Genomic DNA, 22,455 nt, shown 5'->3' on the forward strand with positions numbered 1-22,455 from the left:
ATGACTAAGCAAACGAGAAAAGGGGCCTTTCCCACACACAACAGAGAACTTTTATTTTTATTCTTTTTCCCCCCTTGTGGTGCACCATCGAGTCGGATCCGACTGGCACAAGAGGAGATTGCCCCTCCTTCTCCAGCGGAGCATCTGGTGGATTCAAACCACGCACCTTCAAATTGTAGTGCAGGACAGAGAACTTTTAAATAAGACATTTGTCATCCCACCCCCTCCCTCCAAAAACTCCCCACTGACATAGATTTCACATGACAGCAGCACCAAGAAGCCTACAGAGTGATGGTAAATGACATCATGTGTGGACATAACAGTTTTAAAATATTCCTGTGTCAAGAAGAAGTGAGGCAGGACAGGCGAGAAAACGCAGCAAACTGTAAATGACTGTTAAAAGTGGGGTGAGGAATAGTTGGGGAGTTTTTATTATCTATCACGTTTTTAGAAATGTTCTAACACTAAGATTTTTTAAAATGTCTCAATTAGGTCCATCAACAGCTTGTGCACATTCCCAGCAAGCAGACACGTCCTGGAGAAGCTCTCTGACAGCTCTGAAGGTACGTGTCCTCAGAACCAGTGAACTGGGGTAACTCAGCCCAAAGGAAAATGTGAGCGACTGAGGTCTTCCCAGTGTCGGAGCAGCTATCTCAGCCGCAGCGGTTGTGGAAAAAGAACAGAAAATCAGATTCATGGAAATAACTAGTCCACGAACTAACAGACTCTCAAATCTCAATCTCTACGCTTGGCTTCCGTCCCTGACCGCTCTGAAAGGGAATAGACCGGGGGAGTGATGTGGAAGAAAACCCAAAATTATCACAACAGCCAGCGGACAGCCTTGTGGGACCCTCAAAACTATGGCCCTCTGTCACTGTGTGAGTCTGAATCAGAAGTCTTCCTTGCAGAAATGACAAAGTCAATCCACAAATGTATACGAAACAGCAAGAGCCCCCTCTTCTCCCAAAGCCAAAGCAATATTGAATAACAGATGGATTTATACTTGCTGGTTTCAAAACCTGTTCTAAAGCTACAGTAATAAAAATAGCCTAGTACTGTTATAATTATGACAGACACACTGACAAATAGGATAGGATTGAGAGTTAAGAAAGAATCCATATATCTAGGCTCAATTGTTTTTGTTTTAAATAGGGCAAAGCACAAACCCAGTACCCCACGACCACAAATTATGCAGTCCAGTTTCCTATATTTGGGGTAATAGCAGGGGTCAGCACATTCGGAGTACAATGGGTAAGCCTTGCACTGGGAAATTACCTTCATGATCACAGTATCTCCCCTGCCAGGTTAAGTCTTAGGCTCAGTTTTTGACAAGAGAACAAAGTTCACTCAATGAGTCAGCAGTCTTTTTTACAAAGTCCCCACCATACAAACTATAAAATGAGATAAAACTGGAGATAGTTAATGTCTTAAAATCTAGAATATATAAAAAAACCCCATATAACCCAACAAAAGAAATAAAGTTCTGACATATGCTATAACACAGTAAATACCATGCTAATTGAGAAGTCAGGAAAGGATCAATACTGCAGGATCCTATTTATAGGAAAATGGCCATAAAGACCAAAACCTACTGCTGGTCCCCAGGGCTGGGAGAGAGGAGGGGGAGAGCCTCAGTTCAAGGGGCCCTGTGCACACATGGCAATCAACAAACCGTCAGAGCTGCACGTCACGGTGAGTTCCACGTGGGAAAAAGATACTGGCAAGTGTTTCCTTATGTTTTTACCACAGTAAGACATTTTTTACAAGGCTTAAATGAATGAAAAAAGAATTCTTAAAAAAAAACAGTATTAAAAGAAAACATTATTGAAAAAACAAAAAAAAATGCTATGGTAAAGTTATAGAACGCCTTAATGTAAACTAGTATCTGTAGTCAATCGGATCAGTTCACTAATCGTGACACACATGGTCCACCAGTATAAGATGTGACTAACAGGAAAAATGTGGAAGAAGGAGGGCACAACTCGGCAATTTGTGCACAATAATCTGAGCTGAAAGGCATTAAAAAAATAATTTAAAGTACTTAAAAAAAAGTCGTGTTTCCATGAGTCTGTGGCTCTGAGACAGAACCTTCAAGGCTGGAACAGAAGCCATCCACGATCAGCAGTCCTGTAAGAGGAACAGCAACACCAGGCAGGAGTGTTTGCCTCAGAACAGCTGGCCGTTTCAGCCCAAAAGGCAATATTTGCCAACAAACAGAAGTCCAGAAGCCAAGGTAAGAAGACATAAACAGGAACAGAGGATCCCAAGAAGTAGGAAGAGTCCTAGTACAGAGAGGCGATCAACTGTCGAATCAATACTTTCACCTAAACCACAAAAAAAGTTCAAACAAAACGGAATCACACGGGACTGTATTCCTCTGTCCCGTGAGGCCCACGACGGGCTGGAAGTGACTCAGCACCAAAAAGCCACCAAAGTGTAACTCTGAAAACCAAGTAACATTTAAAAATTATAGTCTTTCAAATAAAATAAAACCTCACGAAACAGGTAATTTTTAATAATAAAGTTATAAATTTTGGGTGAACATTTAATATATATTGGAGAACATGAATTGTTTATTTATTTCAACATTTTTTTTTTAATTTCAACATTATAAACAAAATGTCTATACACAAGTCGGTCAAATAAAAAACCAAAATGTAAAATCTAACTTTGAAGAAACTCAGGAATCCATCAAGTGATGAACCAGGGGAGAAGGTAATAACAGCACATTACCATTTCTGGGGTAAAAACTAACCAATTATTCCTTAGTACTCAAAAATCTAGCAAGATTCATGAGTTCACAACAAATAAATAAATCTACAACATGCAGGGGAAAAGCTTAACAAGAATGTTATTTAAATAATAACTGAATTAGTTTTTACTTGTCAGTCACTCTGTTACCAAAAAAGGTCAAGCGTCCAAGCATGTACTGAAGGCTGACTGAGTGGAGACATACCGTATTTTCTCTCAAACAGTTCTTCTACTTGTTTACGCAGATCTGTAATTCGAGCGTTCCATTTCTCTGAAGAGGAAGAAAGAGTTCATTCTGAGTAATAAACTGCACTGCCAATCCAAAGGTACACAGTTCAAATCCACAAGCTGCTCCATAGGAGAAAGTGAAGCAATCTCCTAAGTGATTTACAGCCTCTGAAAATGCAGGGGAGGGTGAGCTCTGAGTCTGTTCCAATGGGACGGCACACAGCCAACAATTTAATGGAGTCTTAACTACCCAGCGGTTTGATACCTGATACTGTGAAACTGTCAGTGATCTATCTCAGTCTATGTCCTCTGACTGTCTCTATGTAAAAGGTTTTCCCCTCTCCATGATTCATACAATTGGCTCACTGAGACATTATGTAATTCTATATAGAATTTAACACTTCATAAAGGAAGAATAGTCCAATTAAACACTGTGAAATTAAGGATAAAGAAAAAAAAAAGTTTGGTCTCAGGACACCTAAGAAAGCTCCTACGAAACACACCTTGTCGTGCGGAATCAAGACTTCAGATAGGCCCAGGGGCTGCAATCTTAATAGCAAAATGACAAAGACTATGAAAAAAAAAAACCAAAAATACAGGAGCTTAGCTCAGACACTAATTCCACTTTTACCAAGGAGTTGTTATGATGAGTAAAGTAAGTTAGTCCTTTTCAATGTACATACAAGCTCAATGTTCTATTTAATCAAATTAAGTGTCAGCCAAATATTTTATATAGATCTTCAACCAGAATGGTTCCGCTGGAGTTTAATAAGTAAATTAGCAACTGACAGTTACATAGAGGGGGGAAAACCAAAAAGGTTTTAAAGTTAAATCGTCAAATCATAACGAACGTAATAGTAAGGAGTTGCCAATTCAAAAGTACACAGTTCGACTCTACCCACTGCACAGAAGTAAGACTGTGATATATTTACTGGCTCTGACGGTCTGACGGAGGGCCAGCTATGAGTAACTTCTGATTCAATGGCCCGTAACAACAGCTGTGACTAATGAATGACACAGTGTGTAACATTATTGGGTTGCTAACTGAAAGGCTGAAAGCTCAAATCCACCAACTGTTCCTTGGGATAAAGAGGAATAGTCTTCACCTAGAGACTGCCGGCCTCACCAACCCAGTGAAAAGTCAGAATTTACCCCCTTCCAACAGGTTCTGTTAACTGTAAATGACCGAGGATACGACAATGTCAGATGTGTTGGTGAATTCAACCTGGATTATCAACACCTGTCATTTCTCTTCCAAGTTACTGTGACCTTGCAGAGATTAGACTAGAATGCATTTATTTCAAGGAGTTCACGTACAAAGGACTATAGTCAATTTGCTGCTAACTGGAAATAATACAGTAGTTCTAGTACACCCAGTAGTGGCTGGCTATCTGACAATGAGTCACGGAAAACCAACAGAGCACAGTCCTCCCTGACACATGGGTCACCGTAAATCAGACTCTACAAGACCAAGTGGCTTCTCCCTCCCGACTCCCCAGAGAATGTAGGGGTAGTTTTCAGTAGAACCAAGAGTTCAGAAGCAAAACAGAACTTACCAAAGTTGAACTCCCTCACTTTCCGTTTTCCAGCATTGGGAGGCTCAGTCACCGGAGGCTGGGGTGGCTCAATGTTCTTTGGTCTTTTGGTTGGTGGCGAATAATCATCATCTTGAAAGAAAAAACTCTCATTACTGGAGGAGAAGTCTAGTTTCATGAAAGCCACTGCCTATTAAATGCTCTACATTCAAAAGGTACATAGGATTTAGAGCTTGAGAACATGGCTTTATTATTTTTGTTAAATTTTTTTATTATTATTAATTTTAATGAACGTTTACAGAGACTTTTGGTTTCCATTCATTCATTGTTGCATTTTTCTCCTTGCCCGTCCCTCCTCCCCAATTCACTCTTCTCTTTGAAAAGTAAAAGAAAAATTCTTTCATTGTTGTAATATTTTTGCGTTTTCATCTTCAACATGTTTCCAATTTGCGTATGTCATTCCCATACTCTTTGTTGGCGTGTGCACACATGAACACTTGAGTCATTTGCCTTTGACTCTGCTTCATTTGGACCTTAGTTTGTGAGATAAATCATTACAAATGTCCTCTTTTCTGACTCTGCTACTGGACACAACTTCTAAAGAGTGGTCAAGAAAGAAAGAGACTCTATTCCTAATGATGACAGTCACCTAAAGTAACAGGATGTGTAAGAAATGAAGAGAACTCTGAAATGAAATATTTATGTACAAACGAGCTTAAACAGGAGGGGTGAATAGCTGAATGTAAAACTTTTGTTTTTAAAACAAATACAAAACTCAAAGTACTAAAGAAACAGGACTCCATTATATGTGAAACAGGAGTACATAATTTATTTGTCAAAATGCTGATTCAACAAGCAAGGTTGGTTCCATCAATAAAGAAACGGTGCAGAGATGAGAAATCAGGTATTTAAGAGGCACAGTAACAGGCCACTCAGGTCATTGAGAAGATTACAGGTTCATTTCTTGGTGAGCATGTCTGCATATCAACTCTGCTATGATCCTTCATTGAAAGTAACTAAAAATTTACAGATAAATTATCATTCTCATCTCAATCCTTAAAGGGTCAAGTAGCATTTCAATTTTAAAATTTTTTTACTGAAATATTGCTTCTAAACTGTTAAAATTTGTGAGTAAAAGTTATTTGGACACAAAACAGTGAGGCAATTTCAATGTCTGCATTAGATAACATAATCACTATGGTGAAGACAAGAGGAGTAACACTCAAAACAACAAGCTCTTAGAACTAGTCTAACCCTCGCCCTCACTTGACAGGCTCAGGAATGTCAGAGGACTGCACCAGTAGTTTGAGTCTGTTTCCTCTAAAATACCAGACTACCTCCTCAAAAGTTAGTTGTTATTGTAGTTGATTGCCGCTGAGTGGAGCATGACTCAAAGCGACCTTATTAACAAAAGGCTTGAAGCCTTTCTATAACTACCAACATTTATCAAGGTTAGAGTGTCCACTTTTCTTGGGTGGAGCAGCTGGTGGATTTGAAATGTAGGCCTTTGGAACTACAACGCAGCTTCTTACCGCTAGGCCACCAGAGCTCCCCTCAAACGGTAAGAAATCTAAATTTACTAGTACACAATTCTGATTGGAGCAGCACATTCTAAATTTTATATACCATTTATTTTTAAAATTTTCTATCATTTCAATGTTAATCAAGTAAAAATGTGTGCCTAAAATCCTAAAATATGTAACCTGTTCCTACCATGTCATCAGGCAACACTGGGCCCTGCTGCCCTGTCCCTAGTCTTTGAGTTCTTCCCCTATTGGCCAACAGATACCCTGGTAAACTGTAATCAGCGCTAATAATCCTAGCCTACACCAGAAAATGTACCGAGGTCACCAACACCTCTTACTGGGATCTATTTATGTCCTTGAAAAGATAAGATTCTTCCTATTTTGAGGGATACTATTTCAGGAAAAATGGTCATGTTAAAGCAGCAACACAGTAGCAACTCGAAGTACTGAATGAAGGTCACTGTACAGGCTCATTTCAATTTAGAGAAGAATAATCTCCAAAAAATCACAAATGCCCAATAAAATCAGTCTTGCTTATATCCCCTAGTTTAATACTGTAATGATTAAAATGGGAAATAACAACAGAAGAACTACGAATAGAGATTCAAACCAAAATGGATTCATTTTGGAAAACATATTAGTTACCGTTTATGTAAGTCTGTTCTCTAATTCAGAACAGATGTTTAAGAATTTCATACCAATTTCAAAAGTGTTTCAGTAACCTGAGTATTTTTATGCTAGTTACCAAGGAGTAATATATATATATATATATAATTTATAGTATTATCCAAGATTAAACAAATTCTCAATATTAATGTTTCTTTAAAAACAATAAACAATTTATTTAAAAACAAAAGTCTTTTCCAGATGGGATAATAAAGTCTGGACCTCTCTTTTGGTCACATAAACTGACCATTAGTTGAATGATATAAAAGGCCTATCATCATATAATTTGTGTGTATAAATACACACAGAGCCGTATAGAACGATAGTGAGTATCTATACCCATCACCTGGATCTTAACTTGTTAGACATGAAATACAAATGGCAGCGGGGAGATACTTTTAGGGTTTTCTCAGTATGGAGACGGCATATATTCAATTGCTCTAACTTATTTCACAGCATGACAGACTTTTGAGCAATTTTAGTTTATAAATGTAACCAATTCAATCATAAAAAGAAACGATGAAATTAATAGTTATTTTAAAATAGGACAAACATACATAATTTGAAGGTTACTAAAGCATTAAAAATATACATGATACATTTTCTCTCCAATAACAAATGAAAAGTTCAAACTATCAAAAGTGAACAAATAAAAAGAAGTATTTTTTTTAAAAATTAAAATATCCTACACATTCTGTTAAAAGATTTACTTCCTCGATTATTATTTTATTAAAGAACAACTTGGGGGTTCTGAGGCTGAGGGAAGGGAAAGAAGAGCTCCAGACCGAGCCACACCTCTAGTTTATTCACCACTTGGGTCTTTTGTTGGAGAAAAGCTGTAACTGGTTTTGTGAACTTAATGGGAAATCTCTTACCCTGACCGCAAAATCCTTTTCAGAAAGGACTAAAATAACTTCTTTTTCTGTCGTGTGAAATATCAAACAAAACGCCATTCATTTACCTCTGAAGATCAAGTTCAGCATTTAGTATTGTTATTAACACGGTATATCTCAGCATTACATGCCACCAGGTGTGTAACAAGAAACACATTTCAAGATGCCTCATGCTGCCATTACCTGACCTTTTTTCCCCCCTAAGAAGAAAACATGATTTTGTTTGGACAATGTATTCACAAATGTATCTAGAGATAAAATGTCTTGATTATGACATTCTTACTGGTGCTGGTACTAGTGCTAGACTTTGAAACTACTTTTCTTAAACAAGTAATGTTTTATCATATAATCAGACATTCAATCAAAGTGAAAAAGCATTGTGTATCATTTGAAATTACTCCGAATTATTTCTAATAAACAAATACCAGTTTTTACCCATGGATCCAAGTCATACATAGAATTACTCTAAATAGCTCATTTTTTATAAACAATTGGAACATCTTTAAAAAGCACTACAGTATTCAACTAGATAGATTCTATGAATTTTTAAATTCGGTGAACTTTTAAATTCACATTTATAAGACAAGCACAATAACTAAACAATTAGAAGCTGCAAACCGGGGAGCTCTGGTGGCCTAGTGGCAAGGAGCTGCAACTACAATCCCAGAGGCGCAAGGTTCAAATCCACCAGATGCTCTGCCGGGAAAAGGAGGGACAATCTCCTCCTGTACCAGTCAGATCTGATTTGACGGTACACACACACACATACAAGCCACACAAGCTGCAAACCCTGCTGGCTGTTTTACAAGTATCCTCTTCTCCAAGGCCATCACCATTCTAAAGCACCTCCCCCTGGGTCCTGGGTAACAAGGGTAGTGTCTGCAGCCAAGAAGGCATCTGGGGTTTATGGGATGAACAGGTGAACACGTCACAGTGGAGCCAGCACGAATCTCACCAAAAAGGTTATTACCAGCTGATGAGGGGTAATCCGACCACGTCAGGAACACGCCCTGCACATGAAGCACTAAAGCCGTGGCACCACTTTGAAGCATACATGTCACGTGAGGTGGTGTGAGCTGCTGAAAGGCCTGTGTGTATGTGGAACACTGAATGGCCCCTTCCAGTCATAGTCTTTGTGGTGCTGTGGGACTGGGTGGAACCACGTGGCCAGTCAGAGAGGCCCAGAACACACAAGACAATAAAAGAAGCTGCTGCCCGAGCATCAAGAGCTACAGCAGGGCGGGACGGCTGCCAACACAGAAGCTAAAAGGGACAACACAACATTTGGCTGAGAAGGGTCCACACACGACCTTGATCAGCAAGTGCCCAGAACTGTTCCTGATTTCAAGCTGCCTCATTACTTCTCTAATAAAGCATGAGTTCTGCAATACACTACAGCCAATTATGGAACCCAAAGGAAAAGGGGAGACTCCAGAGAGGGGAGGGGGTAGCGGATGCCAAGAGATGATGGAATGGGACAGTAGTTTGGGAAAACTGACCTTTGTGCTCCACAGTCAACAGTCTTGGCACCAGCAGCCAGGAAATTAAAAGGCGCATTGCCATGGGAAAGTCTGCCGTTAGGGACCTCTCCAAAGTACTGAAGAGCAATGGTGTCTCTCTGGAGACTAAGGTGCATCTGATACAGGCCATGGTCTTCGCAATCACTTGTTATGCATCAGAAAGTTAGACAATGACCAAGGAGGATAGAAGGAGAATTGATGCCTTGAGCTGTGGTGCTGGGGAAGAGTATTGAGAATACCATGGACTGCTAGGAAAACAAACAGATTTGTCCTGGAAAGGGTTAAACTGGGCGGCTCCTTGGAGGCAAGGATTCTGAGGCTCCGTCTAACATACTTTGGACATGTTGTGAGGAGAGACCGGTCCTTGGAGAAGGACATCATGCTTGGGAGGGTGGAGGGACGGTGCAGGAGAGAAAGGCCCTCTATGAGGTGGATTGATTCAGTGACTGGGATAATTGGGATGGGAGTGTCAGAGACGGTGCGATTGGCACAGGACAGAGCAGAGTTTAGGGCTGTTGTACACAGGGTCGCTATGAGTCACAAGCAACTCGACGGCACATAACAACATCAACAAGGAGGTTGGTCGGTGTTGTCACCCTGCCATCCTTAGAAAGAGTTATCCTAGTGGTGGAAAGAGGGGAACTCTGGTGGGTCAGTGATAAGGAATTGTACTGCCAACACAAAGAAAGGTGGTTCAAATCCAACACAGGGGGAGATGGGGGAGAAAGATGGGCAATCAATTTCCTTATGATGAACTGTTTCTGAAAACCCGCTGGAGGGACAGTTATCGGTCAGCTGCAAACCTATATTACAACAACAAGTTGTGGACCTCCTTTCTGCTGTCAAAGAATCAGAATTAGGAGCAAAGCTTGTCCTCTGGCCCAGGATCCCTGTAAGTGAGAATCTCCATTATACAAGAGATACAGAGAGTTAGAATACGGGGACTGGTGAGAAACCAGGAAATCAGCAGGAAACGTGGAGGTCGTGTCCTGGCCCACCGGGTGAGAGAGCGGACCATCTCCAGGCAGGCTTGCTCGTGGAGTAGGGCGTTACCAGGATAATGTCAATTTCAGGGGTTTGGTGGGGGAGCAGGGTGCTCTCAGTACTTACAAAGGGCAAGGCCAGGCAGACCAAGAGGCAGAGGAGACTAAGAGCAAGGGCCAGGGATGGGCCTGTCTACAGATATGACCAGGATCTGTGATCTCCAATGTTTCCTAACCCTGAATTTTCATCTGTTAATTCACTAGTGAATCTCATAATCGTGAACACTGTTTTTGAATTTGTGTGACTGTTACAGTTAATTATGGAGCCCAACAAGGAGTAAAGTGTGATATGGGAAGAGATAGCTTAGCGTTGTGTTTATTTTTAAAAAAAAATTTGGAAGAAGAGGACAGTCTGACCTCTGTTTTGTAATAATTAGCTGAGGGCTGTTCATGTTAATAATGATGCTCTTTCTCCTTGTGAAGTAAGACTACTGACACTCCCTCACGGCACCATTTTAATGTAACTATTCACGTGACTGACAAGAGTCTTTACTTTCCAATAAAAAGCAAGACTCCATCTGGGAACATCATGCAGAACTCACAGCTCAGCATGGACAGTCAAGACCGATACAAGAACCAAACAACAGACAGGAGTTAACCCAATGCACACAGGCCAACCTGGTGGTCTGGATAAAGTCTATAGTGATATTTGTATACTCCAAGAAACTTCTCCTCCTCTGTACCTGGAAACACTCAATGCAACATTCCAGAGAAAGCAGCTGACATATTGCTTACGCAAGCCTTGAGTATGCCCCCTACAGAGGTCACAGCAGACATGGCAATAGAGTGAATCCCTTCAACTTGAGCAAAACACATAACACTGCAACTAGAAAACAAAACAATAGTCCAAAAAGTTTTGGTTTTTTTATCTGTTGGCACTTCACCACGTGGGTCGTACAGATACAAGAAACCTAAGGGTGATACACAGAACAGGAAGAGGCAACGAGGAATGAACTTAAATTTGCAAATGTCTCCTAAGAAACGGGATGAATGTAGAAGACACTGAAAGAGCTGAGACCAAAGTTCCAATACAGGAGGTCGGTTTATCAATGGATAGTCTTCAACGTTAGGAAGACCTAAGCAAGGCCATTCCATTCACCGTAGTAAGGAAGAATTTAATGATGGAAAGTCCTACCTGGGACCATCTGATGCACAGGTGCTGATAGTGATAAAAATGAGATGAGGGGACCAGTCTCAGGACAGGATCCGAGGCCACTGGCCCATGTGTAGGTAGACTGGCGAAGGGTCAATGAAGAAACCTTCCTGGGTCGTGTCCAGGGGCCCCACATACTGTAAACCACAAACTCGTCAGTAAAGTTTTCAAGGGGTGTATGGTTACATGTGAGGGAGGAAATACAGGGATGCACCAGTCAGTGGGATGAAGGTGAAAACGGAAGTTTTGTTTGAAGTAGTTGCCAACACCCTTTTATGTCTGACTAGGGAACACCTCTATTACATATGCTGAAACGTCTTTTCTTCTTGTCTTTGTAACATATGGAATGTTTCGCAAATTTGTCACCCTTGCGTAGGAGCCATGATAATCTCTGTATCACTGCAATTTAAGTGTATGGGCTGCCAAAGCAAGCACTAGATATGCCAAAACGGAAAATTACTTCTTTTTTTTTAATTATTATTAAATTTTAATGAACATTTACAGAGATTTTGGGTTTTCATTCATTCACTGTTGCACTGTTTTCTCTACCCTCCTTCCCAGTTCGTTCTTCTTCCCCCCTCCCCCCCGAATGGAAAATCTACTTCTTTCTTAATTGCTGTCAAAGTGAAATGGAATTTCCAGAAGGCTTCTGAAGGTGACGCACTAGGGAGGAGCGTGCACATCTTTCTCCTGAAGAGACGCTCGTCAATTCACATTGCCAGAGAGGTGTCACCCTTCGGTCAGCAGCCCATGAGCGCCCCATGAGGGCTGCGAGTGCTGCATTTAAGGCAGTTCTGATGGAGCACCGCTAACTGGGAACCATTAAAATGACACAAATCTGTTCAAGTTGTTAATTTAAAACAGCACAGGATACCTTGAGGACATGGAATGCTTTCATTTTTGTTGTTGTGTGCCACTGAATCTGAGCCAACTCATAGGTGACCCTCTGGCGGATTTTCAGAGGCAGTTAACTGCATGGGAGATTGCCCAGCCCTCTCTTAAAGAGTAGCTGGTGGATTTGAACCATGCACCTTTGGGATTGCAGTGCAGCTTCTTGCCACTAGGACACCAGAGCTCCCTTTAATAGTATTAGTGTCAGCAAATTCTCTGTTTAATAGTCCTTGTATGGTTCATGAGGAAGTCAAACCCCCCAAGTGGGAGCCCCTGCACAAAGCGGGCAAGTTGATTATATTGGGCCAGCTACTTCAGTGGTACCAGATCCCCACAAGAATACTAAGTCTGGACTGATGTGTGCACATCCCTTCAAAGATCCAACTCCAAAACCCTCATTAAGGGAACAGAACAAAAGAGCCTGTACTAATTTACACCACTAAACTGTAACTCACAACAAGTACACAGTCCACAGACTCCAACAATGCACCAAGTAGTAGTAAATACAGCGACCATGTTACGTCACACCCTCAGAGAAACGGCTTAAGAAAACAGAAACGGGCAACTGAAACATCTGTTATCCAAAAAGAAGAAAAATAAAACGCATAAAGGTATGACACACACTTTTACCAATGTGTGCTCACCTAACATGAAGGGGGCCAACAGAGATTGCTATGCTTCTTTGGAGTATGGGGGTGGTGGCGCAAAGAGTATGACACTGGAGCAATTACCCAGTTTTTCACACTCTCATCTAAACTGTTCTTTTTCTGACAGATGCTATGGCTGAAGGAGAAAGGATGCAGCTGTGGGTGTTGGCCAGGTCTGATCCTGAGCAGGTATCTGTAACTCTTATCTATAAATCTACACGCCAGAATTCCCAATGGCCTAACAGGATGTGCTGCCCTCTGCTGACAACTGGCAAAACTGACTGACAGTCAACACTGACGTCCTACCCAGCTGTTAGAACAGCCCATTGGCCTGGTCCCTCCGCAGCTGTATACACAACAGGAGTGGAAGGAGCCTGAGAGGGTAGCACTCGCTAAGCTGGTCTTGCTATCGGTTATGTGGACTTGCATAGGAACTGAATCGGATGGCCTTCCCAAAGTGGAAGAGTATAGGTTAAAAAAAAAAAAGACAAACGCAAGGACAGAGGACTTAACAGCTGAAGGTAAAGGAATGAATAAATGAGAGGTGTAGCAAAGAAAGTTAACATGCTACTACCTTGAGAGAGATTCAGAACAAGAAAACAATTTGTTAAAATTTTACCAGAGGCCAAACCGAAGCCAAAATCTCAAGAACCTCAGAGGACCCTTTTCCTTATAGGACCAATTATTAATGACTGAAGTGGATTGGTAAAATGACTTGGAGAGAGTCAATGATAATTCTTCAAACTTAAAAGGATCAAAGGCTCAAAAAATAGAGAGGGGTAAAACTGGGTGGGTTTTGTATTTTTTCTGGAGGGAGACATTTATGCAAACAACGTGTTCTTTTCACTAGCTCTGTATCAGGATTTCTTTTCTATATCGCTGATTTTACGTTCTTATTCTTCCTTCTGTCAAATGGACTTAATATGGCGAGGAGCAAACTGATCCCTGAAAACGTCAAGGTGTTTTCCTAAAACAAGAGTTGACTGATGGTGACGTGAATGGGCTCAGGATGGAAATGGGATACCAAGTTGAAACCAGAGGATGAATGTAAGAAAAGCTCTAAATTAGTAAGGCAGAAATGCCCTAAGGCCAAAAACATTAAGAACAAGGTGTGCTTTATGTTTCCTTGCTTTCATCAACCTTCAACTGAAACACATTTTGTAATAATATCATCTTTAAATCAACAAATAAGTCACCAGCAAAAACTGTGTTTTCACTTTAAAAGGAGTAATTTTATTCATTCCTAACCATCATCCTCATCCAACTCCGGGAACCCTTCAAAGTCCGACCCCTCATCACTACCATCACTGAAGTACCTCTGAGATGCTTGCAGGGGCTGTGAACTCACGTCCTCACCATCACTGTATCTGGCGTCTTCATCTTCACCACCAGCACACTGCTGGCACACAATCCCGGCCTTTCGGAAGCCGCTGCGGATGGCTTCTGGAGTTATCTTCCCCCAAGCAGAAGCCACCCACTTACAGATCTCTGTTAATGTTGCCCAATTCAGCCGTCCTGATGGTGTGAACTCACAAAACCCAGACTGCATCCATTCATCCCATTCTCTTCTCACAAAAGTCCTGAATGGGTGGCTGACCACTATATCGAGCGGCTGCAGCTTACTAGTAAGGCCACCAGGTATGACCGCTATATGGGCACCGGCTGAGTTAATATAATTTTGAACATTTTTTCCTTTGTGGGCCACCATGGCATCGAAAATTAGTAAAGACTTCTTCAAAAAGAAGCCCCCTGGATTAGCCCTGTAACATTTATCTACCCATACTTTCATGACATCACAGTCCATCCAACCACTCTTATTACAATGAACAACCACACTGGTGGGCAGTTTTTCACAGGGCAGGGTAACTCTCTTGAAAATCACCATTGGCTTTAATTTTACCCCACTTGCAGTGCAACCAAGGACTACACTGAAGCAAGCCCTCCTTCTCCCGATGGCTGTAACAGACACAGTGCCCAGACCTGAAGCATCCGCGGTGCTAGGGGCTGGAACGTCCAAGGACATCTGAACCTCGCCCATGTTGACTACCTCCACTGCAGAGACACCCAGGTCAGAGATTTCTTTGGCGACAAATTCATGGAACTTGACCATCTTTTGCTCCCAGTCGTCCGGCAGCTGCTGGCCTGCACTGGCTTTCATTCTCACGGAAAGGCCATTCCTTTTCAGAAATTTAGAAATCCAGGCAAAACCAGCCTTGAAATCTGGGATTCCCCTTTCATTCGCCAGAAGCTTCGCTTTAACCTGAATTGCGACAGTGGAGACAGCTTGATTTTGTTCCTTTCGAGAAAGAATCCACTCTTTCAAGTCATTCTCCAACTCCGGCCATTTTGCCTTGGGCCCGCGACGTGCACGTTTTCGAGGATTCATTTTCTCCAACTCCTTTTTCTCCTTTCTCCACTCGCGAATAGATGACTCTGCCACCTCAAACTCTCTCGCTGCCGCTCTGTTGCTTGTTTCTTCTGCCCTCGCGACAACATTCAGCTTGAAGTCAGCTGTATAGGACTTGCGTTTAATCCCTGCCATGATCCTACAGGGCTCTAAGAGTTAGATTTATAAACCAAAATAAAAAGTGTGAAAAAAATAGGACGGTTGATGTCAGAGATGATGGAGTGAGTATGACAGTCTGGAAAAGTCGGGCATGTGGGACACCTTTACACTTCTGCCTCAAAGGAACTAGTTCTGTGCTAAGAAATATTCACTCACTATCTCTTTAGGATTATGTGGGAAATGAGGGAAAATGGGCAAAGTAAGCCCATAATTTGGAAGTTCATTTTACATAATCAAATCCAAAATTAATTAAAATAAAAATCCACTTGAAAGAAATTCAGAGGTAGGGGCAGCATGAATGAACACTTGGGACTAAGTCAAGTTTGGAGAACAATTCCTGAAAGAATACTGAGTAATCTTTAAACAAAAAAATTCTCTTATTACTCAGTATTCTTGTGGAAGGTGACCTCAAGTCTAAGGCAGTTATCTTCTCTATGTAACAAAGGCCTGTCAACAGTGGTCTGACACAGCTCCAAAATGCCATCATGGTGTCGGAGAGATTGAGGGGCCATGGCAGGTAATACTAGTCCAAGGCCAAGTTCCCAAACTTAAAACACGTGTTTTATGTGTTCTACTGATAACACACGCTCAGAGTCAAACCACTGGCCAGGAGATGACATCATCTTACACAGAAAATGTGTCTCCCTCAAGGCAAAATCAGCCTCAGGTAAACTTGTCAGATTTGTATTCAAAGACTGTGGAAAATATGGGGGAATCTTTCTTGATAACAAAATGCCTTTTTGTTTGTTCTTCTCACTTCCTAAAGAGTATCTGGGTAAATGCGAGGGGGAAAAATACAGACAAAACAAAATCTTGACCAGATTAGCAGGTATCTCTGGCTGTATTTTCTCCAACTGCCTCTTAAGGATAACTAAGATTATCTCTGTAACGATTACATTTGGGGTTTTTCCTTCCTTGTACAGCTAGCTTCATAAGAGGCAGAAAAAAATATTTTATGTATATTTTTTTCTCTCTCTACATATTACACTGAAACTCTTCGTCCAAGTAATTTGCTTCAAATATTACTATTTTAATGCTTTTCTTTTTTTGCTATTGTTGTTATATGACGTCAAGTTGAGTACAACTCAGTGACCCTGTGAATAAGACATATGAATCCTGTCCTGTCCTGTCCTGTACCAACTTCATCATCTCTGACATAGTCAAACACATTGCCACCATTATTATGTCAATCCATCTCAGTGAGAGCACTATTAGAATATATCAAAACAGAATAGTCTAACTATACATATTTAAATACTTGTTCTTTTCAGAGTTATCATCACAGAAAAGACACACAAATAAGATTATCAACAAAAAGTTTGTAGAACTCATTTTAACATTCTTTTGACATGGCACAATTTCTTAATACATACATAGGAAAGAAATTTTATCTCTCACATTTTTTAACATATTCATTTACTTAATGGTTGATAGTTTGTATATAAATATACAATGTGGGGAGGGAATGCTATTTTTAAAGTAATTACTTTATAAAGACCTAGTATATTACTGGTCTAGAGAAAATCAACAGTACTGTCTGGCTAAAGACTACAACTTGATTATCCAGCTGATGTTCTAGCAGGAGTATGCGCTAAGAGCAGGGGGGCAGGAGAGAGCAGTGGGGACACCTTTCTACTCTCCCCAAAGGTGGAAGCATTGACCATACCACACAGGTTCACGAGTCACTCATGATCATCTGAACATCTGCTTAAAGGTTTTTACATGATCGAAACAAGTTTCCATGTTCTAACAACTTTTAAACTGTGTCTCTCTAATTTACGATTTGATAAAACTGACCCAACTTTTGAGTGTGTACGCAACAATATACTCTTAAATTTTCTCCTCTGACAATTAATAAGGTTTCTAACTAAACATCAGTTACCTTTCAATTACTTAATACTAGATTGTAAACGGATTTGAATTGCTTTTAAAGTTAGTAACAGTACATTAATAAAAGTAGTAGTAGTATATGTAATTAAAAGTTCAGAAAATAATACGTTCTCCTCCAAAAAAAAGTTAGGCGGAAGCTACCAACCTTATTATTAGAGGCAATATACACAACCCTTTTGAGTACAGTTTAAAGTAGCCAAACACCACAAACAGTCCCAGGAATACCATTGACAGTTAATTTAAAAAGAAGGAAGAAGACATCCTAACCAAAACAAGCCACGCAGCAGTTAAGAAAGAAGGAAGTACCAATGCACGTGACTGGGAGGACATGGAATACAAGCTACATTTTAAAATGTGTTCTATACGAAAATCATCAGCGCAATTTACAAAAATAAAAATCTATACACACGTGTGCGTATATAAATATATATAGAATATTCTGAAAGAACATACAATGAAATCATATTAATCCCTGACTATAGGGCCTAGGGACAAAAGGGAGGTAAAGCAATCTGTACAGTGGTTTATTATGTTGTTTTTGCATTTTATCACAGCAAAAGAATTACTTGGGGGGGTTGCTGGTGGTGGTCTACAGTTTCTCTTACGCAAGAAACTTGAGCCTGTTTTTTGTATGCAATATGCTAATTTTTACATGTTGCTGAACAAAAATTAGCATAGCAATATAACATGAAAACTCTTCTTATCAGTGTAGAATGGAGTAGAAAAAAGCATAAACAAAAAAATTTTAAAATATGCACTTAAATTATTAAATATAAAAAGTGCTGCCTTTTAACATTAGTGGGATTTTTCAAATCATTCAAGGGCAAACGGGCTCATTTGTTTTCACTTACATCTTTGAAGTAAAAAAAAAATTAGCATTGAAGCAATTGTAGCTATTGCTTCAAAGCAGATTTTAAGGACAGGTTATATGTGAGCTCCTTTGTAACAATTTAAGGGGAAATGTACTTTAAAAATGAGACTAACTATAAACACTTTTTATTCCATTTTACCTAAAAAAAAAACTAGGGCTTCAGTTCCAACTGGGTCTCCTCTATCATAACCCAACAGGTTATATATACAACCTCTGTGTGTGTGCACTGATCTGGTCATAGATTTCTTTTTCAGTTCTCAATTTCCACTCACAGACAGACAGTCTACCCTGGTCCCCCTGTGGGCCAAGGCCATTTTCCTGCCTCAGTTTTGTCATCTGAAACTTCCCACAGAGCACAGGGGTGCACTGCTGGGACGTGGGCTGCTTTGGTCACACACGAACGTATATATTTCAATTTTGTTCACAAGTGTCCTTTAAGAAAGAATGAAATACATACTTAGCAATGTGAATGTGACAGATATTTTTATGACCAGAAGTAAACTTTGGAATCAAGGCTTTTAAATAACTAACCTTCAATAGTCACCTCAACTTCAGGGTCCTCACTTGTTTCTGAAGGGACATGTTGAGTAGAATCTTGAAAAAAATAAAATTCTAAAATGACATTCATTATTAAGCATTTTCCACGTTTCAACATTTTATAAATGTGCTATTCCAAGAGCTGCCTACTATAAAATTTAAATGGCATTTTAATTCATTTCATGTTTATGATATTAAAATATCTGACCCTTTCAGTTATATATAGGGACTTGAGAAAACAAAAAGTAGAAAAACTAGTAATACAGATTACCTGAATTAATGGACTAAAAACCTCAGTCTACACGGGAGTAGTAAGATTATAAAGTTACAATTATTTTCCTGCTGTAATTAGAAACTGCTAGCATAAAAACAATGGTTTTGATTTTAGTTATTATTTCTGCTCTCTGTCTTTCAGTAACTATAGGAGTGATTCCTTTTGTTACATGAAATCACACCCAATTCCTTTTTTTGGTGGTAAATAATTTTGAGAGAATGACTACAATAAATGCATGCAAAACTATCTATCTGCCGTAACTTTATATGCAATATTTAAAACTTAAGTCTTTTTATTAAGATTTTTTGTTGCTATTTAAATGCAATGAAAATCAAACTGTTAGTCCTCAGAAAGCTCAGCTGGAGACTTTCTTCTGTCATCTTTCATTGTGCAAGGATTGAGGAGTTAATTGATTTGCCAAAGATCATGTTTGTTAGTAAAGAAATAAGACACCAGAACCCAGGTTCAATTCAACACATTAGGACTTTACCATGAAAATAAAAACCTCAAAGCATTGGGATCCCACTATCTAATGAGAGAATTATAGAGCCGTAAAGCAATTTATATGCCTGCTTACTGTCGGTACTACCTGTGCACCTGCCACACCTGTCCATTAACTACCTCCTCTCCAAGCAGGAGAAATGCCTCTTCTACATAATAATCACACTCAAAAACAGACCGCACAAAACAACAGGAAAACGCTGTCAATAATAAAATATTTTTGGGAGAAATGTTTTCCAGTTGGAAACCCTCCTTCTACTACTGAATTTGAGACGATAAACCTACAACCTAGGAAACTTAAGATCTACCTTTACTCAAAGGAGGTTGCTCAAATTAAAGATTTTTTTAAAGTAAATTATAAAAGCAAATATACAAAATACAAGCAGTTAAAGAATAGCAGCCCTTTTCACCTTAGAAAAAAAAGGCAAATGCCAACCCTCAATGGGATAAACAGAAATTCTAACACAAGAGTGTGTTACCTTAATGGATTTCTCCCTGGAGAAAAAGCTATGCAAATTCTTGAAGAACTCTATGAATTACTTAGATGTAGATGAGCATTCTGTGTAACAGTTTTCACTCATGAGTCCCCTAGTTTAAAAAGCTGTGCCATGTTAAGAATTTAATCCTAAAAGCAAACTGGTATGCACGGCTGGGGGAGTGACAAGGTCCTGCAGTCCTCCCCCCTCATCCAACGCTTCACTACCCTGAGCGCAGTCAGGTCAACTGCAGCCAGAAAACAGTGAAACTGAACGCTCGTGTGGGGAGCATGATGAAAGCCTGTACCCTCCACTCCTTCTTCCTCCTCCTCCTCTGCTGAGGGCAGCCTGAAAAAACAGCTGGGGCCTGGCCAGCCACACTGTCAGTGCCCACGGGGGACACCCAGGAATCTGTCATGTCTATGCACAGGGTAAACTGACTACACACAGGCCTAGAACTGGTCACCGCTTCCACCATCCCCTGGGGCCGTGTTCCTTAAACATATCAGGAGGGGCCAGGTGGTTTCTCTATTTGAGGTTATTTAAATTTTTTTAAATAGGCAATCTCTTCCTTATTAACTTTACCAGACTACATTATCCTACTAAAAAGATGGATGGCATTAAAGATAATATTTGAAAATATGATAGAGAGGCAGTAGTAACAGTCATATATTGAAATAATTCGTTTGGAAACATTAAAGCATGGTGCAAGACGATAAGGAGGCATGATTTTGCATCATCAACAATTTCAGTTGACTTACCAGTTAAGTTTCAGTCCTTACACACTTTAAACAGACAGTCCTCAATACAGTATTTAAGAACTAAGAAATTAAAAGCAACCAACCACCCAACCTGCTAGCTAAAAAGGCACAACAAAACAATCATATTTTTTAATTTCTAAAAATCACATTTTCATGGATTTACATTCTTTACAATATAGAACAAGTGCAACAAGATAAAAGTCCCCGTTTTTCCTAACCTTCTGGGGGCACTTCCATTTCGGCTCCTTCATTGCCCTCTGAAGAATGATGGCTCCCTAGAAAGAAATGAAACAATGTATGTAAACCAGTTAAAAATAACATTCCAAGATAAAAAGAGAAACTAGGCAACAATATAAACATTTAAGCCACTGAACAACAGATGTACAAATATGACTCCAGTAATTAACTCAAACAATGTGATCTTTCTAAGGCAGAAAATAGATGTACTGTTTTTCTATTTGAAAGCTAAAAAACTTACTATAAAAATACAAATATACTGAGTAAATCTAAGTAGTTTTGGGATTTACTTATTAGTAATCATAACCACATACTATGCTCATTAATCTATGTAGAATTTTGAGGAACAGCAATGTAATGTATTAAAGTACCACACATGTCGGTAAATGAGCCACACATACACAAGACAAATCAGAGTAAATTCTTCCTTCTCTGCTCAAAAACTGAAGCCTAGATAAACGAGTTCAGGTTCTGCCACGAAAGGTCTCCTGTCCCATTACTTGGGGTCTATGTTTACTATGGTAGAATAATGGAAACTCAATCCCCATCACTTAATCAAAATTGTATGTAAAAGAAACTCAATAAATTAAAATTAAGATACTACCTTTAGTCTCAAAAGCATTTTAATTCAGGTAATATAATCTGCCTGCTTCTAAAAACTGGAACATAAAGCAATGGCTCAGGCTAGGCAGTCACAGGTGAACGGGCTCATCCTACGAGAGCAGACGTTTAACTCACAAATAGGAAAGAAAAATCCCAAGCCACTAGAACCACTTCAGGGCTCAGCACCCAACTGCTCGGGAGAATTCAAGTGGAAAAAGTAGAAGGTGCTGCCTTCCTGCGGAAATAAACATGTTCTCCCTACAAACGAAAGTGAATCCCTAGGGTCTTTTTCATCCTATTCAGAACTTGCAGTAAAGGCATTAACGCTGAGGTGTAGGTTTTAAATATGGTCCATTGATATTAAAGAACACATATTACACAGATTAGAGACTCAAAAGCTAGTATCCATGAGCTGAAGATGTCACACTAAATACTGCTGGTTTCAATGTCTAAGTTTTATGATTCCATAAGCATTTCACTTTTCTTATATTATGAAAACTCATCAAAAGCAAACTCTACATAAATCTATAGTCATGAATTGATCCTTAATTCATTTTTCTTAATTTCTGCTTTTTCTTTCTAAAAAGACCTTTTAACATTTGCATGTGTGAGGGGTTGTTGAGTTGTTTACAGTCAAAGAGAACAGAGACCTCAGGTTAAAGAAATGGGAGACAAAGAGGAGACTAGTAGTTAAAGAAGGGCTGCAGCTCAGAGAACAGCAAGCATTCCGGATCTCCTCCTCCCATTCACCGTATTATTACAAAGGGATGTAGGAAAAGATTCAATGTACTTTCCCCCTTTGAAAATCTAAAATAAGCAATTATTTTTATGCTATAAAGCAAACCTAGAGAATATAAAAACGCATAAGATCAGAACAGCAGAAATC

At 39.7% G+C, this 22,455-nt stretch overlaps 1 protein-coding gene across 5 annotated transcripts in view; it reads right to left on the reverse strand.

Moving 5' to 3' along the window:
- GTF2I (general transcription factor IIi) overlaps positions 1-22,455 on the reverse strand; it is a 71,823-nt gene that overhangs the window by 25,840 nt on the left and 23,528 nt on the right. For 3 of the 5 annotated variants that reach the window (XM_006889670.1, XM_006889669.1, XM_006889668.1), the window contains 3 exons: positions 20,948-21,004; positions 4,536-4,646; positions 2,957-3,022 (listed from right to left, as the gene is read on the reverse strand). In XM_006889670.1, the coding sequence (XP_006889732.1) occupies positions 2,957-3,022; positions 4,536-4,646; positions 20,948-21,004 (234 nt within the window). Of the gene's footprint in view, positions 1-2,956; positions 3,023-4,535; positions 4,647-18,711; positions 18,775-20,947; positions 21,005-22,455 lie in introns of all 5 variants that reach the window. The other 2 variants (XM_006889667.1, XM_006889666.1) reach the window with 1 other exon arrangement.

Source organism: Elephantulus edwardii, unplaced genomic scaffold (assembly GCF_000299155.1).
Source record: "Elephantulus edwardii isolate Elephantulus edwardi_28Jun2011 unplaced genomic scaffold, EleEdw1.0 scaffold00080, whole genome shotgun sequence".
NCBI lineage: Eukaryota > Metazoa > Chordata > Mammalia > Macroscelidea > Macroscelididae > Elephantulus > Elephantulus edwardii.